The 24059-nt window shown below is 38.9% G+C and overlaps 3 protein-coding genes across 5 annotated transcripts; 2 read left to right on the forward strand and 1 right to left on the reverse strand.

Moving 5' to 3' along the window:
* Positions 1-173: 173 nt before the first annotated feature.
* On the reverse strand, positions 174-23695 carry rassf4a (Ras association domain family member 4a). 3 transcript variants are annotated; one of them, XM_085182628.1, is made up of 12 exons: positions 23521-23610; positions 21410-21500; positions 17585-17653; positions 17386-17461; positions 6823-6929; positions 6078-6151; positions 3783-3952; positions 3268-3369; positions 2897-2948; positions 2662-2783; positions 1252-1349; positions 174-594 (listed from the first exon to the last, which is right to left on the reverse strand). In XM_085182628.1, exons 3-12 carry the CDS (start codon positions 17635-17637, stop codon positions 525-527), a joined length of 924 nt encoding a protein of 307 aa, XP_085038754.1. In that variant the 5' UTR covers positions 17638-17653; positions 21410-21500; positions 23521-23610; the 3' UTR covers positions 174-524. The 3 variants fall into 3 exon arrangements, with proteins under 3 accessions (XP_085038754.1, XP_085038752.1, XP_085038755.1); XM_085182626.1 differs by lacking the exon at positions 21410-21500 and having other exon boundaries at positions 23521-23653; XM_085182629.1 differs by lacking the exons at positions 17386-17461; positions 17585-17653; positions 21410-21500 and having other exon boundaries at positions 23521-23695.
* LOC146505328 (uncharacterized) lies at positions 8558-9740 on the forward strand. The gene is made up of 2 exons (XM_085182631.1): positions 8558-8692; positions 9101-9740. Exons 1-2 carry the CDS (start codon positions 8664-8666, stop codon positions 9507-9509), a joined length of 438 nt encoding a protein of 145 aa, XP_085038757.1. The 5' UTR covers positions 8558-8663; the 3' UTR covers positions 9510-9740.
* On the forward strand, positions 18318-19706 carry LOC146505329 (growth-regulated alpha protein-like). The gene is made up of 4 exons (XM_085182632.1): positions 18318-18448; positions 18575-18704; positions 18801-18884; positions 19230-19706. Exons 1-4 carry the CDS (start codon positions 18382-18384, stop codon positions 19345-19347), a joined length of 399 nt encoding a protein of 132 aa, XP_085038758.1. The 5' UTR covers positions 18318-18381; the 3' UTR covers positions 19348-19706.
* Positions 23696-24059: the final 364 nt, after the last annotated feature.

Raw genomic sequence — 24059 nt, forward strand, 5'->3', positions numbered from 1 at the left:
ACACACACACACACACACCTCATGGGAAGTAGCTGGCAAAGAGGGCTGCTTAGAAGAACAATGCTAATGTGTGTTCAGTCTGTGGAAACACAGGAAATAATAAATATGGCTGTGTGTGTGTGTGTGTGTGTAAGCCCAAGCTTAGCTTCATTATTATAAGACATCAAGCTGTATTTTTGAAGGACAACACTAAAGCTGATTTATTAGATAAAAAAGGTCCAAGTCAGAGAAAACATTACCAAAACACTTCAGTATAAATATCCATATGTGCAGTAAAGATTTTCATACAAAATGTGAATATATTAATAGAAGATATCTAAACAGTGATATCCTGATATCTACACTGTCAGTGATATTCTGTCAAAAATATTGACAGAATAGATGATACAAAGTGGTGACTCACATTTTCTCCTTTACCTCTACATTCACTAAAGTATCTGGAACTATTCCCATACTAAAACAACAATCATTAGTGTTGCACCCACCCATTCCCCTTACACATCAGCACGCGCCTATAGAAACAATCATGCTCTGTCATCAGTGTGAGCTCTGTCTTCAAGCTGATGCAGTATCATAGATTTCAGGGCACTGTACCTGCAGAGGTGGGGGGGAAAAGAAACACTCGAATAAAGGCTTTGTGTTGCATGTCTACACTTACACCCAAATACATGTTTATTTATTACTGAAGGGTGGTATTATTTTAATGAAAAGACTGAACAAAGAACGTGTAATGAATGACTTATTTGTCAGACTGTCAGTGGAGCTTAGCTACTTAGAACACAAATCCTAAAAAAGAATACAGGTTGAGACAATTTGCTGCAAGTTAACTGTAACCATGAAAGGCACAATTGTGATTCCATCACTAACTTGTAGTAATTCCTGGAAACTTTATCCTAACCTTAAACCGGATCTTAACATTGCAATGTAATATTTTTCTTATGATGATGTGCCTTTTGTCTCCAGAAGAGAAGCAAGTCTGTTTCCCACAGAACTGTGTAAACAGACTCATAAGGCCACATGCGTCATAAAAGTACATACAATGTCAGGCTTAGTAGGCTGAAATCTCAGTCATATGAGGTGAAAGATTATATAAGCTTGCAAACAATAAGCCGTGACACTGTCCTTAACTGAAGAGTGACTGCCTTGTTTTGATTTAGTAATACTGACAGGAAATATGCATATTGGCTCCACATCATGAAATAAATCAGTTGAGATTTACAACATTTATGAAAGGAGAGACTCTTGACTTACTTTTTGGTCAGTTTGATTATTTCACGTTCCTCTTCCTCTTTCAGTTTTTCTACAAAGCTGTCTAAAACGGGAATCTCAAACTTTATGTACTGGGCAACCTGGAAAAAGATAAATTCAAATGTATCATTTTGAGGGAGAACTATCCAAATAAATGTTACACAAAACAAAGTTTTTTTCCTTTTCCCTGGTTTAGCACTAAGATGGCAGATTGTACTCATTACTGTTATTTATTGTATTCTTGTGCTTTTCAGTGCAACTGATATATTGTTTGCTTTTATGGAAAGGTCTGCATTGTGTGTGAGAGTGAATATTGTGACTGGAATTTGCTGAAATTGTGGCCCATATACACAGCCATATGGATGAATATCTGTAACTTGTGCACTTTGTGTTCACACCTGCAGGAGTAATTGGGGTGTCTGCACCCCATTCTTTTTTATTCTTTCTTAACTTCATTGAGATGCATAGATATAGTATACATAATATAGATGTATAGATATTTGTTTACCCATTATTTGTGACTCTAATCCTAATTTATACTCTTTAAAAAAAATTATTAATAAATATGACATTTACTGTTCATTATTAAATTGTTGTTGTGCCTGCTGGGAGCTCGGAAAATTTATATTTATTGTGTCCTTTTTAATTTTCCCAGACATAGCATAACATAAATTGGGGGCTAGTCCAGGATTTGCCCACAGTCCCTTTTTTGCAGAAAGTGATAATCAAACTGCTAAACCAAACACACACTCTTAGCACATAACACAAACAAAATAAAATATACTTTAAACTACAAATACTTAAATCAACACAAATATTTATTCCAAGAAAAAAACCCCTCAACTTTATTTGAAATAATCAACTGAACACGTAATGAACAGTTTTCCAGTTGTCTTAATACAAATAGTCAAAAGTCACTTCTGTGTTTTACCCAGAGAAAATTGGGAATAAATATTACTTTGGCATTTTGTTTAAAACTCTAATCTTTTAAAAACTATAAGATGACACAACAATAATAAAAGGACATGTCAATGAACAATGAACCGAAATCAGACAAGTGAGATTTGGCTTTTAGTTATTATTTTAAATAAAGGTAAAACTTTTGTTTACTTGTGCAAAAATAGTGTTGCCTTTCTTAATTTAGAGTGATTCAAATGATAGACTATTTGGGGAATGTACTGAACAGCAACCTTATTTATATTACAGTATTGTCACAGATTTAGTCATGTTAGCCATTGTTACATCAGTCCCTAAACAGGAAATCTTTTCTCAGCTTGCTAATTATAACCCAACTGTCTATCATTGCGCCATTGTTTTGTTGTGCGTCTACAGAAAAAATAGAAAAGAAAAAAGAAAAAAAGAAGTCACGCGCACAAGATAAAAGAAGAGTAGTGGCACTAAGCCCATCCTCACATCATATGTGACTTCCTCTCCCAGGTCCGCCTCTGTGATAAAGATCTTGGAAATTTTCTCACAGGGTCCATAAAGCACACGTGTCACCAGTGGGTATTCACCAACCCTCAGTCGTGTCCTTTCTGCAAGGTCATAAGCAAAGTAACACACAATTAGTAAAAAAAACAAAAACAAAACATAAACAAATTAATTTATAAAAAAACAACAACAACACAGATTGAAAGGTCTCACTTACCACCAGACTCATGCACCATGTAAAGAACAAACTCCTCAGCTTTATTCTCCACCTTAGAAGACAGACGTATTAAGGCAGGCATAGAAAGCTTTTAGTTCAAAAACAATGTTGCTGTTATGCCAGCAGGTTAGAAGGATTGGTTTCCTTGAGTATGCTGCCTATGAAACTGTAGCTGTCTCCAGGCTAGCACTGTGTGTTTGTCAGTGGCAAGATCCAGTTTACCACTGATTTACCGAAATGATCACCCATGATAATAACTGCTTACTTCACTCACATTTTCAAGTATACAAAATTTATCAAATGAATATATTAATAATGTAAATACTTGATTTTGATCAACTTGAAGTGAGACCGGTATCTTTATTGCTCACCCTAAACTTGTGTAGCAGCAGGTTCAGGACTTGTCCAGTTGTCATGGTGCTGTTTACTCTTACGTTAGTGACTGAACCATAGGCTGGAGTAAAAACAGATGTCTGGAGGCAAGAACACAATAATGGAAAAATTCACAACAGAAAATGCCTATGTAGAAGACAGAGTACTAGTAGAGTCGCTTTGCTTAATCGACACTTCAGTGTGGATTCCTAGGCTTGAGTGCCCTGGACATTTTCCACAGGAAGTCTAAAGCAGAAAGGAAATCTCTCACTCTGTACCTGGACTCTGTTCAAAAACAACATGCACTTATTGTATCTGAGAGACTGATGCAGGAACACAGTGTAACCCTTTTTTTCTCCTCCCTGTGGCACATTAATGAAATGAGATCACAGCTGGCTATTATAAAACTCAGCTAAAGCACAGGCACACCCACACAGGAAAGCACTGCCCCTCTGCACCTGGAGATGTGTCAACAACCAGAAACATTAACGGGTGTACTGTTCTGTTTATGTACCTTATGGTTGTAGAAGTGGCCGTTGATTGAGAACCTGTGTGTGCGCAAACGCTGCAGGTCTCTGGCAGTGTGAGTCTTTGACCTCCTCTGAACACGCATGAAGGAAGCATCACTCCTGGTCCTGAGTAGCTGGGGAGAGTCGTCCTCATCCTGACCACCCACGTCACCACCTCATTGAGGGAGACACGTAAAGAAAAAACACACCTGTTTTAACACAGGTACATTGATTCAACTGCAAATACCTAATCACCAAATAAGGTAGGAGCAGCTCCTGATTAGGCATAGAGAAATAGTCTAGAGAGCCTTATTAAGTTCAAAGCCAACCACAACATTTAACTGACTTTGAACGTGACATGGTTGTTGGTGCCCGAGAGGACTGTCTGCGTATTGCAGAAACTGCTGATCTATTGGGATTTCCACATAGAACCATCTCTAGGGTTTACAGAGAACACTCCATAAAAGAGAAATTTCCAGTAAGCAGCAGGTGAAAATGCCTTGTTTATGTCAGAGGTCAGAGGAGATTTGGCAGACAGCTTTGAACTGACAGGAAGGGAATAGTAACTCAAATAATCACTTGTTACAACCAAGGCATGCAGAACATGTTGAATCTCGAAGCAACAACGGAGGACAACAACAGGTGCCATTCCTGTGAGGTAAGAACGGGAAACTGAGGCTACAGTTCACACAAGCTGACCAAAATTCGACAATAGAAGACTGGAAAAATGTTGCCTGGTCTGATGAGTCACAGTGTTTGTTGCAAGATTCAGCTAATATAGCGAGAATTTGGTGTAAATGACATTAAAGTATGAATCAATCCTGCCCTGTATTAACCTCTCAAGCTGCTGGTGGTGGATTGTCAGGGTGAATATTTCTTTGGTGCGCTTTGGGCCCCTTAGTGGCAACTGAGCATGTGACATTTAAACCTCAGTTTTGTTGTCATAATCATGTCTGTCCTTTAATGGCAACAGTGTACCCATCTTGTGATAGTTGCTTCCACCAGGATAACGTACTATGTCACGAAGCCTAAATCGTGTCAAACTGGTGTCTTGAACATATCAGTGAGTTCACTGCACTCTCTGCAGTCACCAGATCTCAATCCCATAGAGCACCTTTGGGATGTGGTAGGCAGGAGAGTTGTGGATGTACAGCCAATAAACCTGCAACAACTGTGTGTTGCTATCATGTCAATATGGACCAAAATCTCATAATTGTCTCCAGCGCCCTTCTGGATAAAGAATTAAAGCCGTTCTGAAGGCAAAAGGGGGTCTAATCCAGTAATGGTTATACTGGGTTAGACCTCCTTTTGGGATAATAAAGTGGAGAGTGGGTGTATATTCAATAGCCTGTACTTCATACTAACATTAAATGTAACATTAAAATATGTGAACAAGCATTTTGGGGTTAGGGGAGAACATATTTCATACATTTATATCCAATAAAAACTATTCGTCTGCTGACACATTCTTTTTACATGAGCAGCAGCAGCCTAGTTTTCAGCCTGTGGTATTTTCTTCCCAATTATGAGACAATTATTAGCATCAATAAGTAAAATGATTTCTTTATTTGTTATCAGCACCCTTGTTCAGTTAATTTTTTTAAAGCAATTTCTATAGTTCAATAAATACAATAATGTCCTGCAACTGGCAGGAAACCAGGATTTTTCCAATAATCAATCATAAATCAAACAGCTATTAATATGGTGTTAAAGTCAGACAAATCTTGCTCCTCAGAGCTAGCTCTGACAAATGAGTGTTACACTACAAGTTAACAAGAGTTTTCCAAATTAGCTTGTGAGACTCTCACCAGTACATTACAACTCTACAATCACAATCTAACTAAACTTATAACAGTAAAAAGTAGATCATATAGTATTAGTTGTGAATATTCATTTTTTCTTCCATATATTTTTTAATTTTGTCATATAATAGTGACCACATCACCACTGTATGACAAAATGTTAAACCACTGATTCAGATTGGCAAATTTTACAAATTTGCTGCGTTGTTTACCTTTGGTCATAAGGTGCCTCTGTGAGAAAACAGATGCTATCAAAACCACTTAGTGATGGCTTTGATAGAGGCCTTTCTAACAAGTCTAACTGGTTATTTATAGAGCTGGTGATCGGATTTCAGTGGCATCTCATGATCGTATGTGCCCAACACGTGAGTCTACCTGACCACTGTGCTTAATGAAGCACTTGTGGGACCATAATCTCCTTCAGTAGGTGTGTAATCTGAACTAATCCAGCAGGTTTGTGTGTGTGAAAGAGAATAGCCGCACGTGTTTCAAACTCACCTGCTGGTCCGGTTTCTCGGTCAAGCGAGTTATTATTAGACTCTGCTGACACCTGCTTCGCCACGGTAAATCTGCTGTTTTTGTAGAAGACAAACGAAGGGAAAATGTTTTTAAACCTCGAACACCAAGCGTATCATATTTGATACATGAGTTTTTATGTTATCTTTACATTATCAGTGTGATTTTAGCAGTGTGCAGTTAAATTGCACAATACATTTTTAAGCCATACATTGCACAAAAATGTCAGACATAGCAATTTTTAAACTGTAGTATGATACAAATACAATAGAAATTACAAGTCAAATATGCAAATTGATAGTTACTTTTTTAATGTTAGACATTTCCATAAACATTCCAGTTTTAAAAATGAGAATTTTCTCGCACCTAATGTCATGGTTCAGGCTTTTACAAGGTTAATGTATCTTTACAGTTTATGTGAAGTTATTGTATTTACCTTGTTCTGAACTGGTGAGATGTGATTGAAAGCCTTAAGTAAGCAATGGATTTACTTTTTTTTTTTCAGACAGCTAGATGAGCAAATTAGCATCTTTCAGATAATTATGATGCTACAGTAAAAAGAGGATTATCTTAGCTTAGCTCAAAGCTAGAATAATTGTTTTAATTATTCTGAGTATTGATGAAACTGCCAATCATTCTCTTCAGAAACATATCATTGGCTTTTGGCTTCAAAGTGCTTAGAAATGGACTGAAATTAGAAGCTGGCATTTGAATTAGGCCGTTATACCTGCTGAAACGAAATCTTTCATTGTCATCATACATCTGAAGTCTTATTGGTCGACATAGACCCCAGTAGATGTTCAGCAGCCCTTCAAGAACAAACTCTCCATCCTCCTGCATACAGACACAAACACACGTATGACAATAATTATCAGCAGTCATTGTCAGAGGGGATATCCTGCTGGCCTGCAGCCACCATGGTTTAATATCAGGTGTACGTGCTGGGACATTCGCTCACAGCTGCAGGGTGAGCTCTGTCATCTCTCAGAAACTGTGGAAAAAAGGGCATGTCACTTGATCCTTTTTATAAGAATGAATCATGTCTGGGAGGGCCGAAATGGAACAAAGTCTTAACAACTGCTGTGGGTCACGTACACGCAGGGGGCGAGTTTGTTGTTTTTGTTGAGAAAAAAAAGTGAAACTCTAAAATTAGAATCAATTGGAAACTATGCCGTACGTGCTTTGGATGTAGAAAACAAAACTGTTTGCTTTTACAGCTAAATGCAAAACACAAAAGGCAGAACTAAAGCAGAAATCAAGGGCCTTCGGCGTGTTAACGTGAAAAAAAAATCCAGAGGTTCAACAACAAGTCAAGGTTCTGTTTTGTATTAAAGCTAGATCAATGATAAATCAGATACCACACATCTGTGACTGTGATAACAGCCATCCACCACACTTTTAGGACGTCCGCTTGCCTGAAACAACTTGTTATATCATCACTATAACTAATTCATTACCGAGAAATACAATAAATATCATTTAACAGATTTGCTGAGGGAAAAAGCTGATGAATCAAATCATTATAGCAGTTTCAACAGCAAAGTAGCACAGATAAGAAATGGAAGAAATAATTTCTAATTCTCAGAAGCCCAACTGCTCAGCTGACACCAGTGAAAACAACAAGCATCGATTTTTAAAGTATAATTTTTAAGTAATAAAAAGTAAAATCATTGGAAAAGGCTGAATACACCTGGAATTAATAAGTCACAGAGAATTTTAAATGTATGCAAGTTTTGACATTTCAATTTACATACATTCCAATAAGATTGAATCATTTCCACTGAAATGTAATAAATCTTAATGGATTCTTCTAATTAAGGAGGTGTTACATACAAACACTTGGCTTCACTAAGCTCAAACAGATTAAATATTAATTAAACAAGAACAAAACAATTCATATTAGAGGGCAGATATTTTATGTACTTTTTGAGCAGCTTGCATGTGATGCATCCTCGTGTATGCTCTGCTTTCATGCATTTCACTTGTGTGCATGAGACTGATTGTTGAAGTAACCACATGATTTGATGAGTTTTTATGTAAACAGTTTTTACAGGCGTCTGAGCCATTACGGACATAATCCTCATGTTTTGTTTTTTAAACTTTTAATATATATTGTATATGTATATGTATATATGGATATTTTTTTCTGTTTTATAACAAGGGATCAGGAGGAGGCATAATGGTTGGAAATGACTGAAAGAATAATTATGCTTGTTTTCATTTTCATAATTATAACAATCATAAATGTTAAAGAATGGAGAGAAGAGACAGAAAGTGGATTTCTGGAGGCGCTCACGGGGCTTCATTGTTTTGGAAATATAAACATTCAGTGCAGCTGCACCACTGAACCTCGCTGACCCACCACTCCTGAGTTTCCTGAACAGGCATGAACACACCCTCAAGTGCACGCACACAAATTCACACAGATGCGAGTTAGGTCAGCTGAGCTATTTTTGGATCTAGCGGTTAATCACTGTGCTGCAGCGTGCCTCTATAAAGGCTGGATACACACTCCAGTCCACTCAGACTCAACTGCAAAGACTGGACATCACTTCTATTTCTCTCTGCATGTCAAACCTACAACACAAGTATCAAAGGTGAGAATGATTCCTCTTTTACTTCTTCATTATTAGCTGTTCCTCAGGACTACAAATGAATTATCCCCACAAGTTATTTTAGAGAAATCCTAGAAGTGTATTCAACATTAACTAAAGAGTTATAAAATTAAGTTAATGATTTGGAAGTAATTATTTCCAGGAAACAATACAGAATAAGGAAAGGGGGAAAAATCTTTCAGTTTAGCTCCTGTTTTTAAATTAAAAAAAAAAAAAATGGTAATGAGAATAATTAGGGATGTTTACAGATTATGTCAGATGTTTTAGCAGCACAGTTATATGTTGTCAAATATTAGAAATGAGAGCTATAATCTGTATTTCTTTTGATTTTTTCTTGAATAGAACCCCCTTCCCAGAGTCTAATTATTTTATTGTTCCTCTCCGCTGCAGCATGAAACGCAGACAGTTGTTGCTGTCTCTGCCTCACTTGCCAACCATTACCGAGACACTCGAGGACTTGCCTGTCAACCCTTCATCCTCCCAGTCCACCCAGAGCTCCCAGTCTCTAGAGGACTACATGACCTGCATCCAGGCTCTTGCCCGACCTGCTGAGGCCCCAAGCTACGGCCCTGTAAGACTCCAGAGGACCCCCAGGCTGCGGCAGTTCTCAAAGGCTCAGATGAAGCTCTCAGTTTCTGCCTCAGCACCTCGCGGGTCTCCGCGCACACTAAGGACTTCCAGACCTTCCAGTCTGAATCTAAACAACGGCACAGAGGATTTTCCCCTCAGGATGAGCAGAGAACGTGACTGCAAGGGAAAAGACCCAGTAGACTGGCTGTTTGGACAGATAAGGACTTAAAGAGAAGTTTGGTTGTTGTTGTGGGAAACCCTGGAGGTACTTTGGAGTATCCAAACAAGGAGCCACAGGAGGCAGTGAACTGCTGGTATTTGCTCGGTGATAAAATTTCTATGTGACTCATGAGCAAAACGAAGACTTATTTATTTTCCTGCACTTCTACATGTTTACATAAAGAAATATTTTGTTAAGATGTAAAGGCTATAGTTTGCAATAAAATACTAAAATAATCAACAGAGTCTGAATTAGCATGTTTTTGTTTCTGAGATTAATCCACAAAGAAGAAGATGACTTAAAAAAACCCTCTTTTTTGTGTGTTAAGTCACACTCTCTAAAAACAAAACAAAAATCTTTAAACATCTGAGATCTTTTGACAGAAAACCAAAAAAAAAGTCTGTCAAATTAAACCCTACTTATTAAAAAAGGTAGATGATCCTATTCTACTGACAATAACAACAATTGTTATTTGCATCCATAGTGTGAGAGGTTGTGTCCGCAGGCGAGCAGCACATATTTTAGTGAAACCCTGTTACAGAAAGAATTTTACTCTATACTTCATCTACACTATATAACAGAGGTAAACATTTTAAAACAACACTTGAATGAGTAAATTCTAAATTCTAAATCTAAAATCATTCTTATAGCAGACCAACTCTCCTGCTAAAATAAACAGACACTCATGTGATCATGTGATCAACAGTCAAACAGCCACTGATTACATCTGGAAAGTAATGGAGTGAAAAAAGGGAAGGAGTGACATTTTTCACACTATATGGACAAATATACACTACTAATCTAAACCAATATTAAAATAGTACATTACATGTTTTTTTTTTTAAGTATTGATAGTTATGATATATAAAAATATGAAAGTCAGCATTCTGCAGGAGCATATATTTAATGCTGATACTTTCACTTATGTCAACTGAATATTTCTATTTTATTCAGTGTTATAATAAATATAGTGAAATATTGTGCAGTATCATACCAAAGCTACAGCTGTAGTTAAAATGACATCCTTTGACCTACTGCAACAAAAAATATAGTAACAACATTTGTAGTAAAATGCTTACATATTAAAACATCACTGGTGATGATCCACAGAATATAACATGTAATTATATTTAAAGACAAGTAACTATTTTATAGAAGTCCCAAAAAGTTGATTCTGTTCACCTGGAGTTTTCAGTTGGAAAAACATTTGGTCCAGATGAACAGAACCAACTTTTTGGGATTTCCTTAACCGGATGTTAGAACATGGATTAAGATATTCTATAGAAGGCATTTTAGTGAGTGTCCTCCCCAAGTAAATTCTAATGATAATATTTTTTATGCACGACTTGTAAATGGTCCATTTAATTTTTTTTTTTCTGTGCTTCAACTTAAGTTCACAAACTTCTTCCATCACGGCTACAAATCTACCACGATGATTCCTCCCCCGTCTCCGTTTACCTCTTTTAGTCTCAGCATGCCAGTGACATCCAGCGGTGAGAAATGGGGGCTACATTTCAAAACCTGGATTCGGCCACTAGAGTGCGCTATATACTCACTGACGGACACCGGAGGTTAATAGAGCAATATTATATACCAACCAACCTACCACTCCTGTGCAACGTCCAGGAGTGGCTGAAGTGAGCCCAGTGTTTACTTAGATCAGGCTGAAACCTTTGCACCATACAACAGTGTGGTAGCCTTTATAGTCTGAAAAATACACCCAAACAGTATCCACCGTTTACGTTTAAGACAAACCCAGATGCTGAAGTGCTCTTTAGCATGTTTTGAAACTTAGCTCTGCAATCTGAGGAGTGAAAGGAGAATTTGACACCTCCGGCAGTCTACACCTGCATTATTACAGATATTGCAGTGATACTCTTTAAAAGTGTACATGTTAGAATTTGTTTTCTTCCCACAGGTCCTGGGGTTGTTTATTCTGGATGGTACTAAACTTCCACCTCAAAGCACCTGACATTTCCTCCTCCTCCAGTATGACTAATACACATCACCTGACTACACCTTTAGAATTTGATCATGAGTGATTCTTAAAAACAATACATATCTCTGCAGCCTCCAACCGCCACTTCACATGTGTCTTTCCAAAGACAACCTGAATGATTGTGCAAGTCTGGCTTTGTCTAATTACAGACACATATCTTCTAGTAATTCACAGGAGGAATTTTCTACTTTTATCTTATAATCAAGGAGTGTCAGTACAGTGCAATATTTGTGAGCCGTATCTACAAAATATCTACTGTTTAGTGGATGAAGATGAAGCATGACCCTGTGGTCAGATTGCTCTTGATAACAGTTGACAAAACAAAGAAACTACTTTCAGCTGCTCCCTTATTCATAGGGGGTCATCACAGCTGGTAGTTCGGCGTATTTCATTTTGCAGGGTTTTCCTTTCTGACACAACTCCAAGAGGATTGTGTTTCCTCCTGGAATTGAATAAGGGGTCTTTCACTCCAAGGTGAAACCATGTGGAATTCACTTTCATTTTTCAATGAAACCTCCACCAAGACAGCTCACTCTCTGGGCAGTATTTACTTTTAAGGGAACAGTATTGTATTTTGTATATATTAATATTTTTTTCTTTGTTCTTTTTAAACGTAGTTTAGGATGTTTTTAGTGCAATAAAAGTGAGTGCAACATACAGACTTTTGTCATTTGCCCCACTGAAATCCGTTTAAATATACTTGACATAATTTTGAGTATAATTATGCTTTACAGTTTCTAAGTTCTAAGGCTTTTTGGTTGCACTTCCACCAATAAATCATTAGGCTGACCTTGAAGACCTTGATGGATGTGAGCCCAATTTCAATGGACTGTTAACACAACCCCACTCGTCACCCCTACAAAGTTTTATCAGAATTCATTCAAAGGTTTTCGAGCTACCACGTTTATAGACAGAATGGCACACACACATGCAAACACTACCAAAAGCATAATCTCACTGGTAGAGGCAACTATGTTTATAATCTAAAAAAGTGCTTGATGATTTATTTATTTTATGACTTATTCCTGCATTTCCTGTGGTACAACCATTATAAAAGACTGAATTCAAGACTGAATTGTTCAGTCTTTCTGTACACACCTTGTAAGGTGGAGCAATTAAGAATAGTTGAAGAAATCCTGAAACTCAGACAAGCAGTAAAACAACAAAAGGTAATGCTTTGAATGTGTGTTACACTGTACTTACTCTATGATAACAGAGACAGACTTGACAACAACCATGCAGAAGCACATTAAAACTTCTCCTAGCAGAACTGTTTTAAGGAATGGGAGTTTTCACAGTACAATCTAAACAGTGGGACAAACAGTGGGTGCGTGAGAATTGAGCAGATAGTGGTATGAAGAATTCACAGCAAATGGCTGGGCTTTGTGTCCTGCTCCCTGCACACTTGACCCAAGCAGCTTCTTAACCCTAAACCAAGTGGAGTACATCCAGCTGTGAAAACAGGCACTTTTTCTTGTTCTACATGGCCACTATGTTTGTCATTGTCCAGCATTTGAGTCAAAAAACAGCTTTAGGTAATCAGATTGAGTAGCTTGTTTGCCAGCAAAATTAGCATTTAGGATTTACTGATGCACCCTAACCAAAAGTCCCTGTCAACTGTTCTCATGCAGCTAAACATAGACATAATTCATTTTTATTTGTCCTCGCATCAACATTACTGCTGAGCAATAATTCTCCACTGAGAGTGTATTTTCAGTTAAAATGAGACAGCATTTGAACTTTACCACTACAATAAAGCTGATATTTAATTATCAAGAAAGCAAATACATTGTTCTTGACAAAAATAAGTAATATGAATCTAGTAAGAGTTGGTGATGTGTGACCTGTAAAGTTAGCTTATGTGTATGAATCATTGTCACTGTGAATGCGTCATCGTCTTGTTTTGCCCGTGACACAGATTCTCTCTGTGTCTGCTGCTGCTGCTGTTGTTAACTGGAATATTGAGTAATAGCCGAAGGCAAACATACATCTGAAGCCACTGTGACATCATCCATGGGTTTGGGGCTCCACTCTTTGATGTGTTGAATTTTTGGATGCTGCCATGTTGGTTTCTTGGAAGTGACCACATGTGAACAAGAGGGTGGAGTTCTAAGTTATCAGCTAACACTAATAAACCTGGGTAGAAAGCTGCATTTGTAAACTGTATGGATGTAATGCACAGACACATTTAACTATAATTAAAGGTGCTTTTTTACCATGCATTATCATAAGTAAAAGACTAATAAAATACTGGAATTTCCCTCCCTGAAACTGAAGCACAGACTTCTGTAGTCTGTACAACACAACAGGCCATATTATTAGTTAAACAAGTCAATTAAAAGTCTCCAAATACACACCAACAGCACACACAAACTGAAGAGGCCCAGTTTAATCACTTAAAGTAGTGGAAGTGAGGCACTGCTGACGTTATGAACGGGCCTCGGGGGTCCACACCCACCCAATAAAGTCACTGTGCCCCGTCAGCTGAATTCTACTGCTATACTTTAACTATAAGTTACGCTAATTCATACAATATGGTACTGAAAAGGTTAAAACACCCATATCACGGTGAAGTTATTGCAGTACCAGCTCACTTTAATGATTTGGTTCACAGTAGTTTAGTGCTTCTGGAGCAGTCATAACCAGCATGACAAAGGAGGGTACTGATAATGTGGGCTTATGCATGTCAGACTTTGGGAAGTACCGCTCATATATCGTTGAAGCTAAAAAGAGGTCATTTGTCTGCTTGTACAATTTGTTTCAGAGCATGACCCCACCAGAAAATTGCAAAACAAATGAAAATGTGTTGAGGATATTGTGTGCTCTCGGTTAAAAGGTCTTGTTTTGCTTTGCCTCTGTAAATAGAGCCTTCAGCTTTCAGATCCTCTTCTGGGGAACCAGCACCCAATTTGGATTTGAGAGACAGACACCCTTGCTAATTTTAAGATCCAGCTTGAAATTGTACTTTTTGATAAAGCTTATAGTTAGGTCTGGATTACGGGACCCTGAATCTTTTCTTTGTTATGCCGCAATAGGTTTATACTGTTGGGGATTTCCCATGATGCACTGAGTGTTTCTTTTTCAGTGTATAAACACTGTGTGTTTATACACCACTCTGAATTTTTATCATTAGTAATAATTCATCTCTGGCTCTCTTCCACAGCATGTCTTTGTCCTGTTTCCCTCCCCTCGGCCCCACTGGGTCGTGGCAGATGGCCGCCACTTCCTGAGCCCGATTTTGCTGGGGGGCTTCTTCCGGTAAAGAAAAGGAATTTTTCCTTCCCACCGCCACCCAACTGCTTGCTCACAGAGGGTCATCTGACTTGTGGTTTCTCTGTCTTTACCTTACAATGTAAAGCACCTAGTGACAACTGTTGTTGTGAATTTTGGGACTATACACATAAACCTGAATTAAACTGAAATATGTTTGTTTGTTTTCTGGGGGGAGAATAGCAACGCAGCGTGAGCTGAAGGCCCCCAAGTCAAAGTTACCTGTTCATACGTTCTGCTGACTGTGATGGTGACGCCTAGCAGACATCTGTTAATTAAACTCAGAAAGGCTCTATATCCACTATCCCTACGACTTCAGTATACAGATAGCTGTGTAAGAGTCATTCACCCACTCAAAGTGGTTCTGAGTGGGGAAACTTCATGGAGGCCAAAACCAGCCTCATGTGGCACTTCCGCATTGGCTTCATTTCTGGAGGTTGCCCCTCGGTAATAATACAGAAATCACACACATAGCCCACACTCCAATCATTGCGAAGTGTTTTGATCACAGACACTCTGGACCCCCTGCAGTATGCCTACCGGTCCAATAGGTCCATGTCAGACACCATCGCTGCTGCCCTTCACTATTCACTCTCCCACCTGGAAAACAAAGACTCATACATCAGGGTACTTTTTGTTGATTACAGCTCCGCTTGCAATACTGTCATCCCACACAAACTCACAAGCTGGTAACACTTGGCCTGCACCCCACCCTATGTGACTGGCTACAGGACTTTTTGACTGGCAGGCCCCAGTCCGTCAGGATCGGCAACAGGACTTCAGCCAGCATTATTACAAACACTGGTGTCCCACAAGGTTGCGCCCTCAGCCCCATCCTCTACACCCTGTACACCCACGACTGTGTGGGTGACTCCAACAAAGACATCATTTTGAAGTTCATGGATGACACTGCAGTGATCGGTCACATCACTGGGGGGGACGGAGCGGCTTATAGGAGAGAAGTAGCCGGTCTGGTGCCATGGTGTGATGACAACAACCTCACCCTCAACACTGATAAGACAAAGGAGATGATAGTGGACACAAGGAAGAAGAGGAGGCCTCACCCACCGCTGTCTATCTGGGGCCTTGAAGTGGAGAGGGTGAGCAGCTTTAGGTACCTGGGCGTCTACATCTCTGAGGACCTCACCTGGTCACTGAACACCACACAGCTGGTCAAGAAGGCTCAGCAGAGGCTGTACTTCCTGAGGAGGCTGAGGAAATTTGGTATGTCGTCCAAGATCCTCAGCAGGTTCTACAGCTGCAATGTGGAGAGCACCCTGACTAGCTGCATCACTGCATGGTACGGCAGCACTACTGCTATGGGCCGCAAACGCCTGCAGAGAGTGATAACAACCACGGAGAAGATTATCAGAACTCCGCTGCCCTCTCTGCAGAGCATCTACCATCGCAGAGTCCATCCTCAAAGACCCCACACACCCCCAACACGGACTGTTCACACTTCTGCCCTCGAGACGAAGGTTCAGAAGTGTGAAATCCAGAACATCCAGACTCACTAACTCACAAAGAAAGAATTTCATTGCACAAAGAAATGCCTTTTCTCTTGTGACACATGACAATAAACACTTTGAATCTTGAATCTCATGTGGTGGACTTCAGTAGGGTCCTTTCCCCCCCCCGATAAATCCATATTCAGCTTAGATAAACAGAAATTTTAATTTCATTTTTCATGTTCAGCAGAGCTGGTGGAAAAAAATCAGCTCTGACATACTGTTATAAACTTACAGTGGTTCATTCCACCACTGTATTGTGTACGAAGTCATTCTTTATGGAAATTAGAAGGAAAAATGTTTTATTTAATCTCTTCTTATCACACATTAAGGCTTTTCCTTTTTACACATTTCAACCACTTTGTATTTTAATATTATGGTTAATGTTGTAATAGCACTGGTGCCTCTGTATCCATGCTGGGTCTGTGGCTATGGGGGATTTTCCCAAAAGTGACAATGTAGTGAGTCTCACTCTAGGGGCACAACAAGAGGGACAGATCTTGACCACCTTGCCCTCTCTCTCTCTCTCTCACTCACTCACACACACACACACACACACACACTCACACACTCACAAAGCACACATTGCTTCCTCCTTAAAAAACCCGCTGGTAAACGCAAAGGGAAACTCCCAACCAAAAATCCTAAAGAATGAATATCTGACAAATAACTAAAACTTTTGCAAACAGCTTTACACCCACAACAGCAACATTTTGCAGAAAAAAAATGTTGTGCTAAGCAGACTTTGATGAAGAAATTTTGAAACTCTTGTCTCTCCTTATATCTTTATTTTGAGGGAAATAGGGGCTTTTTGTGGTTTGCCGACTGCTTGTCCCAAAGGAAAAAAAACACAGCACTCTCAGGTCTGTGTTTAGAGCCGTCTCCACATTGGAAACCAGTTCGGTCTTGAGACTTTTTTCCTCATCATTTGGCTGAAAACCAGAGTGCTGGTTTGTAGCAACTGGTTCCAGTTTTGTTATGTGCGTGAGCCATTTTATGTAGCGTGTCCTGCATTCCAGCAAGGCAATTTTCAAAACTGCTCTGGTCACCTCCCCCCCTCCAGCACTGTCTCTTGCTAGGTGGTCCATGAGCCACTCGCTTTTCCTACCTCACGAGTCCTCAGCTGGAAGTTTTTCCCTTCATGGTAACAGTTGTACGTCTTCAGCAGTGATAAGATATCAGACCTGAGCATGAACACACAAAAGGATGAATCAGTTTTAAAAGTGAGAGCACTGATAAAAATTTAATAAATGTGAATTTCTACTGTAACGTAAAAACTGTCCAGTGATGGAGCAAGGAGCACTTACTTTGGTATGAGTTTCTCCTCACTGAGCTTCACGTAGGTCTGATGCGCACTCATTCTGACTAGAGTGCAGCTGTGGCAGAAAAACATCAAACACAAAAAATAAAATATGCATGTGATGCTAATGTACCAATAATTTTCACTGTGAGAGTCTGTGTGGATTTAAGCAGTGAACGGAAACGCAGAAATACATTTAAAGCATATAATAAGAATAGTGCAACTTAGTGTTATTTGCTGTCATACTTTTTCCAAAGTTGGAGATCTTTGGGATGTTTTTTCCTCTTGTAATGAAAAGGATTTCAAATATTTTCTCCAGTGTTAATGGCAAGGACAGTGGTTTAGGAGAAATCACATGACATTGGCATGGAGCCATCATGTTGTATCATGTTGCAATAGAGCAGCGCAAATGGCAGAAAACAACATCTTAATCTAATTAAGGGGTTAATGGCCGCTTCAGTGGGCATCTTATGTGTAATTATATGTAAAACAAGCGGACAAGAAAAAAAAGACAGCAATCGCTGCATCATTTATGTCTGTGTCACTTGTGTCGTCTTCTTTTTTGTTTCAGAATCTAGTGGACAGCACAAAACAAAAGGGAAACCTATTAATCAATGGGTGCTTTTTTTCTGGCAAAAGCAGGAGAGATGTCCCTGATCCTTGCCCAGATTCCTGTATCCTGATACTGTGGAGGGAAGGTGGTACAGGGAAATTCCTCGCTGGGAAAACACACCACGTGGGGGAGGAGCATGAGTATAAAGCAGCCAACATGTGGTTCTGGGCTCAGTGTCAACGTCCTTCAGCATGAAGCTTAATCCTCAGTCCGTCTGTGCGTTCGCTATCCTTAGCCTTTGCTGTGTACTGATCACAGGTAAGAGTCTTTTCACTTATCCATGCTTACAACTAAAACTCACTCTTTTTCAGGGTTTGCAGTAACTTAACCTGTGCTGTTGGTTGGACTGAGCTGACTTTTGATCTTATTACAATTTCTGTGCAGTGAGAGAGTCAAACAGCACATTTATCCCGGGGAGATGTGTTTGTCCAAAAACACAACAGGGTGTCAGAGGTCAACTGAAGGCACTAAAAGTGTTACTACCAAGCTCTACTTGTCACAACGTCACAGTCATGTGAGTACCAGATACTGCAGACACACTTTCACCTCTTCAGACATGTGTGCACTGAGTTGATTGTAAACTAAAAGTGTTGTTTCGTGCGTTTTTCAGAGTCACCCTGCAAAGAAACAATAAATCACTGTGCCTGAATCCAGAAGCGCCGATGGCCAAACAGCTGATTCGCTGCTGGCTTAGGTGAGATTTATCTGTTTGTCACTGGTCAGTAAACTAATAAACACATAGGGGATACACCCGTCTTCAAAGTTCCTGTAGATTGCAACCAACAGTGTCTTATAAGTTGCCCAGCCGGTTTTTGTAACAAAGCACGTGGTTGTACTGCTACTTAATCTTTCCTACTGCTTTGCTGCTTGAGAATCAGTAACAAATTTCAGTTGCAGGTGAATTTATTGCACAACAAAAGAATACAAATTTCTATCAGACGAAGAAAAAGGGTCTGATATTAAGTACTGATACTTATTGCTGGATTTTCTAAGCTCATCTTTTTCTTAACTGTGTTCCTTTATGTTTTTCCCCCTCCAGAGTTCAGCAGTTGGGTCGTGATGTAAAACTGTGTCTACAAAGGAAGAAAAGGAGAGGGGGCCAACGCCAGCAGACTCGACAGAGGAGAAAAGGCCAAAACAGGAAAGTCTCATCCTGAGACTCTCAGTAGCTAGTCAGACCAAGGAAGGAAAAAAATGACACCAAGTATGTACAGAGGAGAAGTGTGCGCAGGGGAGAAACTACTGTAAGGCCACTTGTGTCTTTTCTCTCTCTTTATGTCATTGCAGACATTAAGCTTCTTTAAATTGTCTAAGCTCTACATCAAAGTCTCCTAATTATTTCATTCTAAATGACTAATGTATTGAAGCAAAGCCCTGGAGGCTCATAAATGAAAAAATAAGTCCATGGTTCTGTATATGCAGCTGGGAAGACCAACTCGAGATTTTGTGGTTTATATTTATATGACTGCTTGATGTTTTATACTTTTTTATTTTAAATAAACATATCTGAACAATTCTGTGACTGTGTTATTTTGGCTTAAGCCTTTGATATTCTTAATAATTGAAGGAAAGGAAAGGGATTATTTCCTTGGCAGGGTATGCGAGGTCACCGAGCAGACAGCCTCAGCTTAAGCTAATAAACTAAAGGATTCAAGTCAGCTGCAGGAATAAAGCAAATTGTTTTCACTTAAACTTTGTATTGGTATCTTAAATTTATAACCTATAACTAACCACGTGTTGTTTTTATAATCTGGATGCATGACATCCTTTTCCACGGCTCTTACCTATGATCAGCAGAGAGAATCCCTAACGTAAAAGCAATGGAGAAACTGATCACCATTACGGTGCATAGTGGTTATTGTGTATGCTGAATTTTATGACTACAATGGTTGGTGGTGTTGCACAATAGATGCGGAAACAACTAGGTGATCAGGGTGTGGATTTTGTAATGTTTTATGATAGCTAGTTAAGCTCAAGATCCATTTGAGATTTCGTGTAAATCATGTGACACCCTACTGGAGTCAGAGCAGAATATACAGACACAGAGAGAAACTTAAGCAATAAATACTTTTTCTTGCACTGCATGAACTGAATAAGTGAAGCATGCACTGACCTGTACCATTTCCCCCTCCCAGTGTTTAAAGAAGAAAAAAAAGTAGAAGTATGTGAGCTAATATGGAAAGTGAAAGTCCTCAATAACAGCACCTTTGTTAAGGTGTTAATTTTAGGGACTTTTCTTATCTGTTGTGGGAAAGTGGCGATTCCTTTGGAACCAGGTATTTATTAGGTATGACAGGATTCTTGTAGATGATGCAACAGGATAACAGTATTGGTAGACAGCTATAGAAGAACTCAGTACGTTTATAGTTTAATTATCTTTACCACTAAAGGATTTTTATGAGAGGCAAGTAAAGGCCAAGGTGTAAAGTAATATCTACATTTCACCAAAAGCTAATGAAGAGGAAAGAAGTACAACACTAGGAAAAGGGAAAACAAAAAATATAGTGACTGAAAAAAACCCGACTGAAAATGAATTGTTATTCTAAACTTCAATGCTAATTACTTAAAAAAGAAAAATCTTGATAGTAATCTTGGCCCTTTATACAAACCGCTTAACACATTTAAGGCTTGTGGGGTTTTTTCCCCTCACCTGATAACATACTACATTTATCTGATCATAAGATTATATTATAAGTAAAGTGAAAAAAAAACATGTCTTATCTTCACCAAGAACATGTTTATGCAACACGCAGATTAGTCACCAATGACATAGAATAGATGATGCTATGGTGCCATCTAGTGGCTATTGCAAGATAGAACTTATGAAATCTTAAAGCAGTGTGGTTCCCGCTTAATGTGCCTCTATTAAACACTCAATTTATTATGTACACCTGCCCCACAGTTCTTTATGCAAATAATCATATACCAGCAACTAAATACATTTAAGCATATAAATATGGTCAAGGTGACCTAGTGAAGCTCAAAGCTTTGAATGTACTTTGAATGTTGCATGGTTGTTGGCGCCAGACAGGCGGTCTGAACATTTCAGAAACTGCTGATCTATCGGGGTTTACAGAGAATTATCTGAAAGGGAGAGTGGCATTTCTCTGGGGAAAATGTCTTGCTGATGCCAGAGATCAGAGGAGTATGACCAGACTGCTTTTAGTTGATAGGAAGTAACTCAAATAACAGCTTATTACAAAGAAGGTATATTGGTACCTTAAAACAGATGGGATCCAGTAGCAGATACCAGAGTGGGTTCAGCCAAGGATAGAAAACTAAGGCTACAAGTCACACAGGCTGATCAAAACTGGAAAATAGAAGATTAGAAAAATGTCACCTGGTCTGATGACCCTCTGTCTCTGCTGCAAAATTCAGTTTGCGCAAACGACATTTAATCATGGATCCAACCTGCCTTGTATCAGCGGTTCAGTCTGGTGCTAGTGGCTGCTTCCAGCAGGATAACACACCTCAGATTTTTTCAAACTGGCTTCTTGAACACAGGAGTGACTTCACTGTACTCAAATGGCCTCCACAGATCTTAATCTAATAGAGCACCTTTGGAATGTGGTAGAATGGGAGATTTTCATCATGGATGGGGTGCTGCAGCAACTTTGTGATGTTATCCTGTTAACATGGACCAAAATCTCTAAGGAATGTTTCCAGCATATTTTTGAATCTATGGCACGAAGAATTAATGAAGTTCTGAAGGCAAAAGGATGTCCAACACAGCACTAGGAAGGAGATAAAGTGAGTACTCAAGTATATACTCACTCACCACTAATCTCTGAGTATAAATATCTATAATGAGTCAACCTTTATTTACAGGGACTGCAGTCTCTTTCACACCAGCAGGAGACAAAGGCAGCTTTGTGTGCAGCATTAGTGCAGATTTTACTTCAAAAACAAAAAAACACAAATGTCTGAGCTATTTTTTGGTCTCAGTACTTCCTGAGATTTTGTCACATGACAAAAAAATAAGGGAAGTTAATCAGTTAAAGTAATGCTGTGTGACTTATTTATAATAAATACTGTTCCACTTTGATACTCTCTATATTCAATCTGGAACTGGCCCATTCATGATGACTTTAATATGAGTCATTAAATCTTTTATTCTCAGAATCAAGGGAGGCAGATCTTTCTGAAAAAAAAAAACCCCTCAGTCATACAGGAAATGATTTTTTTCTAGATCTTTAAGCAAAAACAGAACTTTGTCCGGTAGAGGAGAAAAAAAAACAGAAGAAAAAATGCTTGCATGAGCAGTGTTAGCCACCACAGAAATCAGGAAACAGACTGCCCCATACTGTCTGACTGGGAAGTGATCTCTGGGAGGTGATTCAACCAATTCAGCCAAATAATAGGAATAACAAAAACTAAACAAAATAGAGAGAAGTTGAAGATATAACCTTAACAAAATCCTCCTTGCTGGGGTTTACAGAATCGACAATTAAGTCCACATTTATTTCATGCATTACTGAGGCAACAACACCTGTCCTACCTCCCCCTTTAATGACCTCTGTCCATCGCCAGCTTCAGCTAAGCAATGTGCTGACAAAGTATGTGCATACAGAGATGGTCAGTCTACCTTTCATACATATTTATACACAATAATGGGTTTATAAATTTTCCATAACTTAAAGGTTTCCAGTCTGTCACCATTATTATGAATTATTCAACAATCACAAATGGCTATACGGTAGATGGGCCAAACGCTGTGCGATGAAAATTCATTTTATTTGGCTGGGCTCGGATTTCGGTGAATTTACATCGTCTGCGTTTTCTCAGCTTTTCTCTCCTATTCATGCATCATCTTTGTGTGCAAGCTTCCTCGGTGGACAAAGAGCTTTCATTGCAGGTCTGCTAATTGGTTTGATCATCGCGAGATTCGTATCCAATTATCACACCTACACCGGCAGCTGCGCCCGAAGACAATTCAGTCCCACGCATAAAATGACCCGGAGAGCTCCAAATAAAGCACTCAATGTGAATTTCCGAAACATATCTCAACAATAAAGTATAAATTTCAAATACTAATGAGGCAGATAACACTGATCGGCAAATCACGGCTGACTTAGAGATTTAACGATAACGAACGTGGTTTCTAACTGCAAATAGTAGATCATATGAAGGCTAACGGAAAGTTTCTTATACTAGTCAATACTCCCAAAAGCAAAAGACAAAACAAAGCGTAATTTAACCTGCATCCAACTTCTGAGCATCTCTTCTTATCAGACTATTTTTTATTTGTTCCGGGCTTTTATTGCAGGATGAAAGTTAATGTGCCTTCTTTAAACGTAACTAAACATAAACTGAATCATTTTGAGCCTTACCATAACAGAGTGCGTCCCCGTTTTCTTCCGTATCACCAGCGTTATATGCCTCTTTTCGTTATCAGTTTTCATGCCTCCTTGGCAGTGCGGTATTCTGAGCCGAGAGATAAAGGTGACATCCTGAATATCCAATAGCAGTCCGCGTTGATACACCGCAGCCAATCACACTCGAGCATAGGCGGGCTGAAACAGGGCTGCATACCTCTCCCTTCTTGATCAAGGTGGCTCTGGGGCTTTCCTTTAATCCTATCAGCCAGAAGTGTTTTAAATTGTGGTCTTCCCCACACTAAGGGTGTTAAGACTCAGCTCTAAGACTATAGGTTTAATTTAGAGCTTTGATTGAAAGTTATATGAGTTAAGTGAGATTTGTATAAAAAAATACACGTTATCCATGCAGCATATTTTGGTTTCTATTGAACTGTTCTATTGAACACAATTGACACTCTAAATAATAAATAATGTATTCGTAGAGTATTCTTGTTACTGGATGTTTGTTTTCCATATGAGTAACAAATGTAGTTTTGGTTTATTTGCTATCG

The sequence above is a fragment of the Neolamprologus multifasciatus genome, chromosome 13, assembly GCF_963576455.1.
Source record: "Neolamprologus multifasciatus chromosome 13, fNeoMul1.2, whole genome shotgun sequence".
NCBI lineage: Eukaryota > Metazoa > Chordata > Actinopteri > Cichliformes > Cichlidae > Neolamprologus > Neolamprologus multifasciatus.

What these genes read in the sequence shown, in the direction of transcription:
- LOC146505328 (XM_085182631.1), top strand. Translation starts at nt 8,664, where the DNA reads ATGTCAAACCTACAACACAAGTATCAAAG. An exon ending in CTACAACACAAGTATCAAAG is followed by an intron (nt 8,693 to 9,100) that starts GTGAGAATGATT and finishes TCTCCGCTGCAG; the next exon opens with CATGAAACGCAGACAGTTGT.
- rassf4a (XM_085182626.1), bottom strand. Translation starts at nt 17,637, where the DNA reads ATGAGTGCGCATCAGACCTACGTGAAGCTCAGTGAGGAGAAACTCATA. An exon ending in GCCACTTCTACAACCATAAG is followed by an intron (nt 3,370 to 3,782) that starts GTACATAAACAG and finishes TCTTGCCTCCAG; the next exon opens with ACATCTGTTTTTACTCCAGC. An exon ending in CATGGTGCATGAGTCTGGTG is followed by an intron (nt 2,784 to 2,896) that starts GTAAGTGAGACC and finishes ATGACCTTGCAG; the next exon opens with AAAGGACACGACTGAGGGTT.
- LOC146505329 (XM_085182632.1), top strand. Translation starts at nt 18,382, where the DNA reads ATGAAGCTTAATCCTCAGTCCGTCTGTGCGTTCGCTATCCTTAGCCTT. An exon ending in TGTCACAACGTCACAGTCAT is followed by an intron (nt 18,705 to 18,800) that starts GTGAGTACCAGA and finishes TGCGTTTTTCAG; the next exon opens with AGTCACCCTGCAAAGAAACA. An exon ending in CTGATTCGCTGCTGGCTTAG is followed by an intron (nt 18,885 to 19,229) that starts GTGAGATTTATC and finishes TTCCCCCTCCAG; the next exon opens with AGTTCAGCAGTTGGGTCGTG.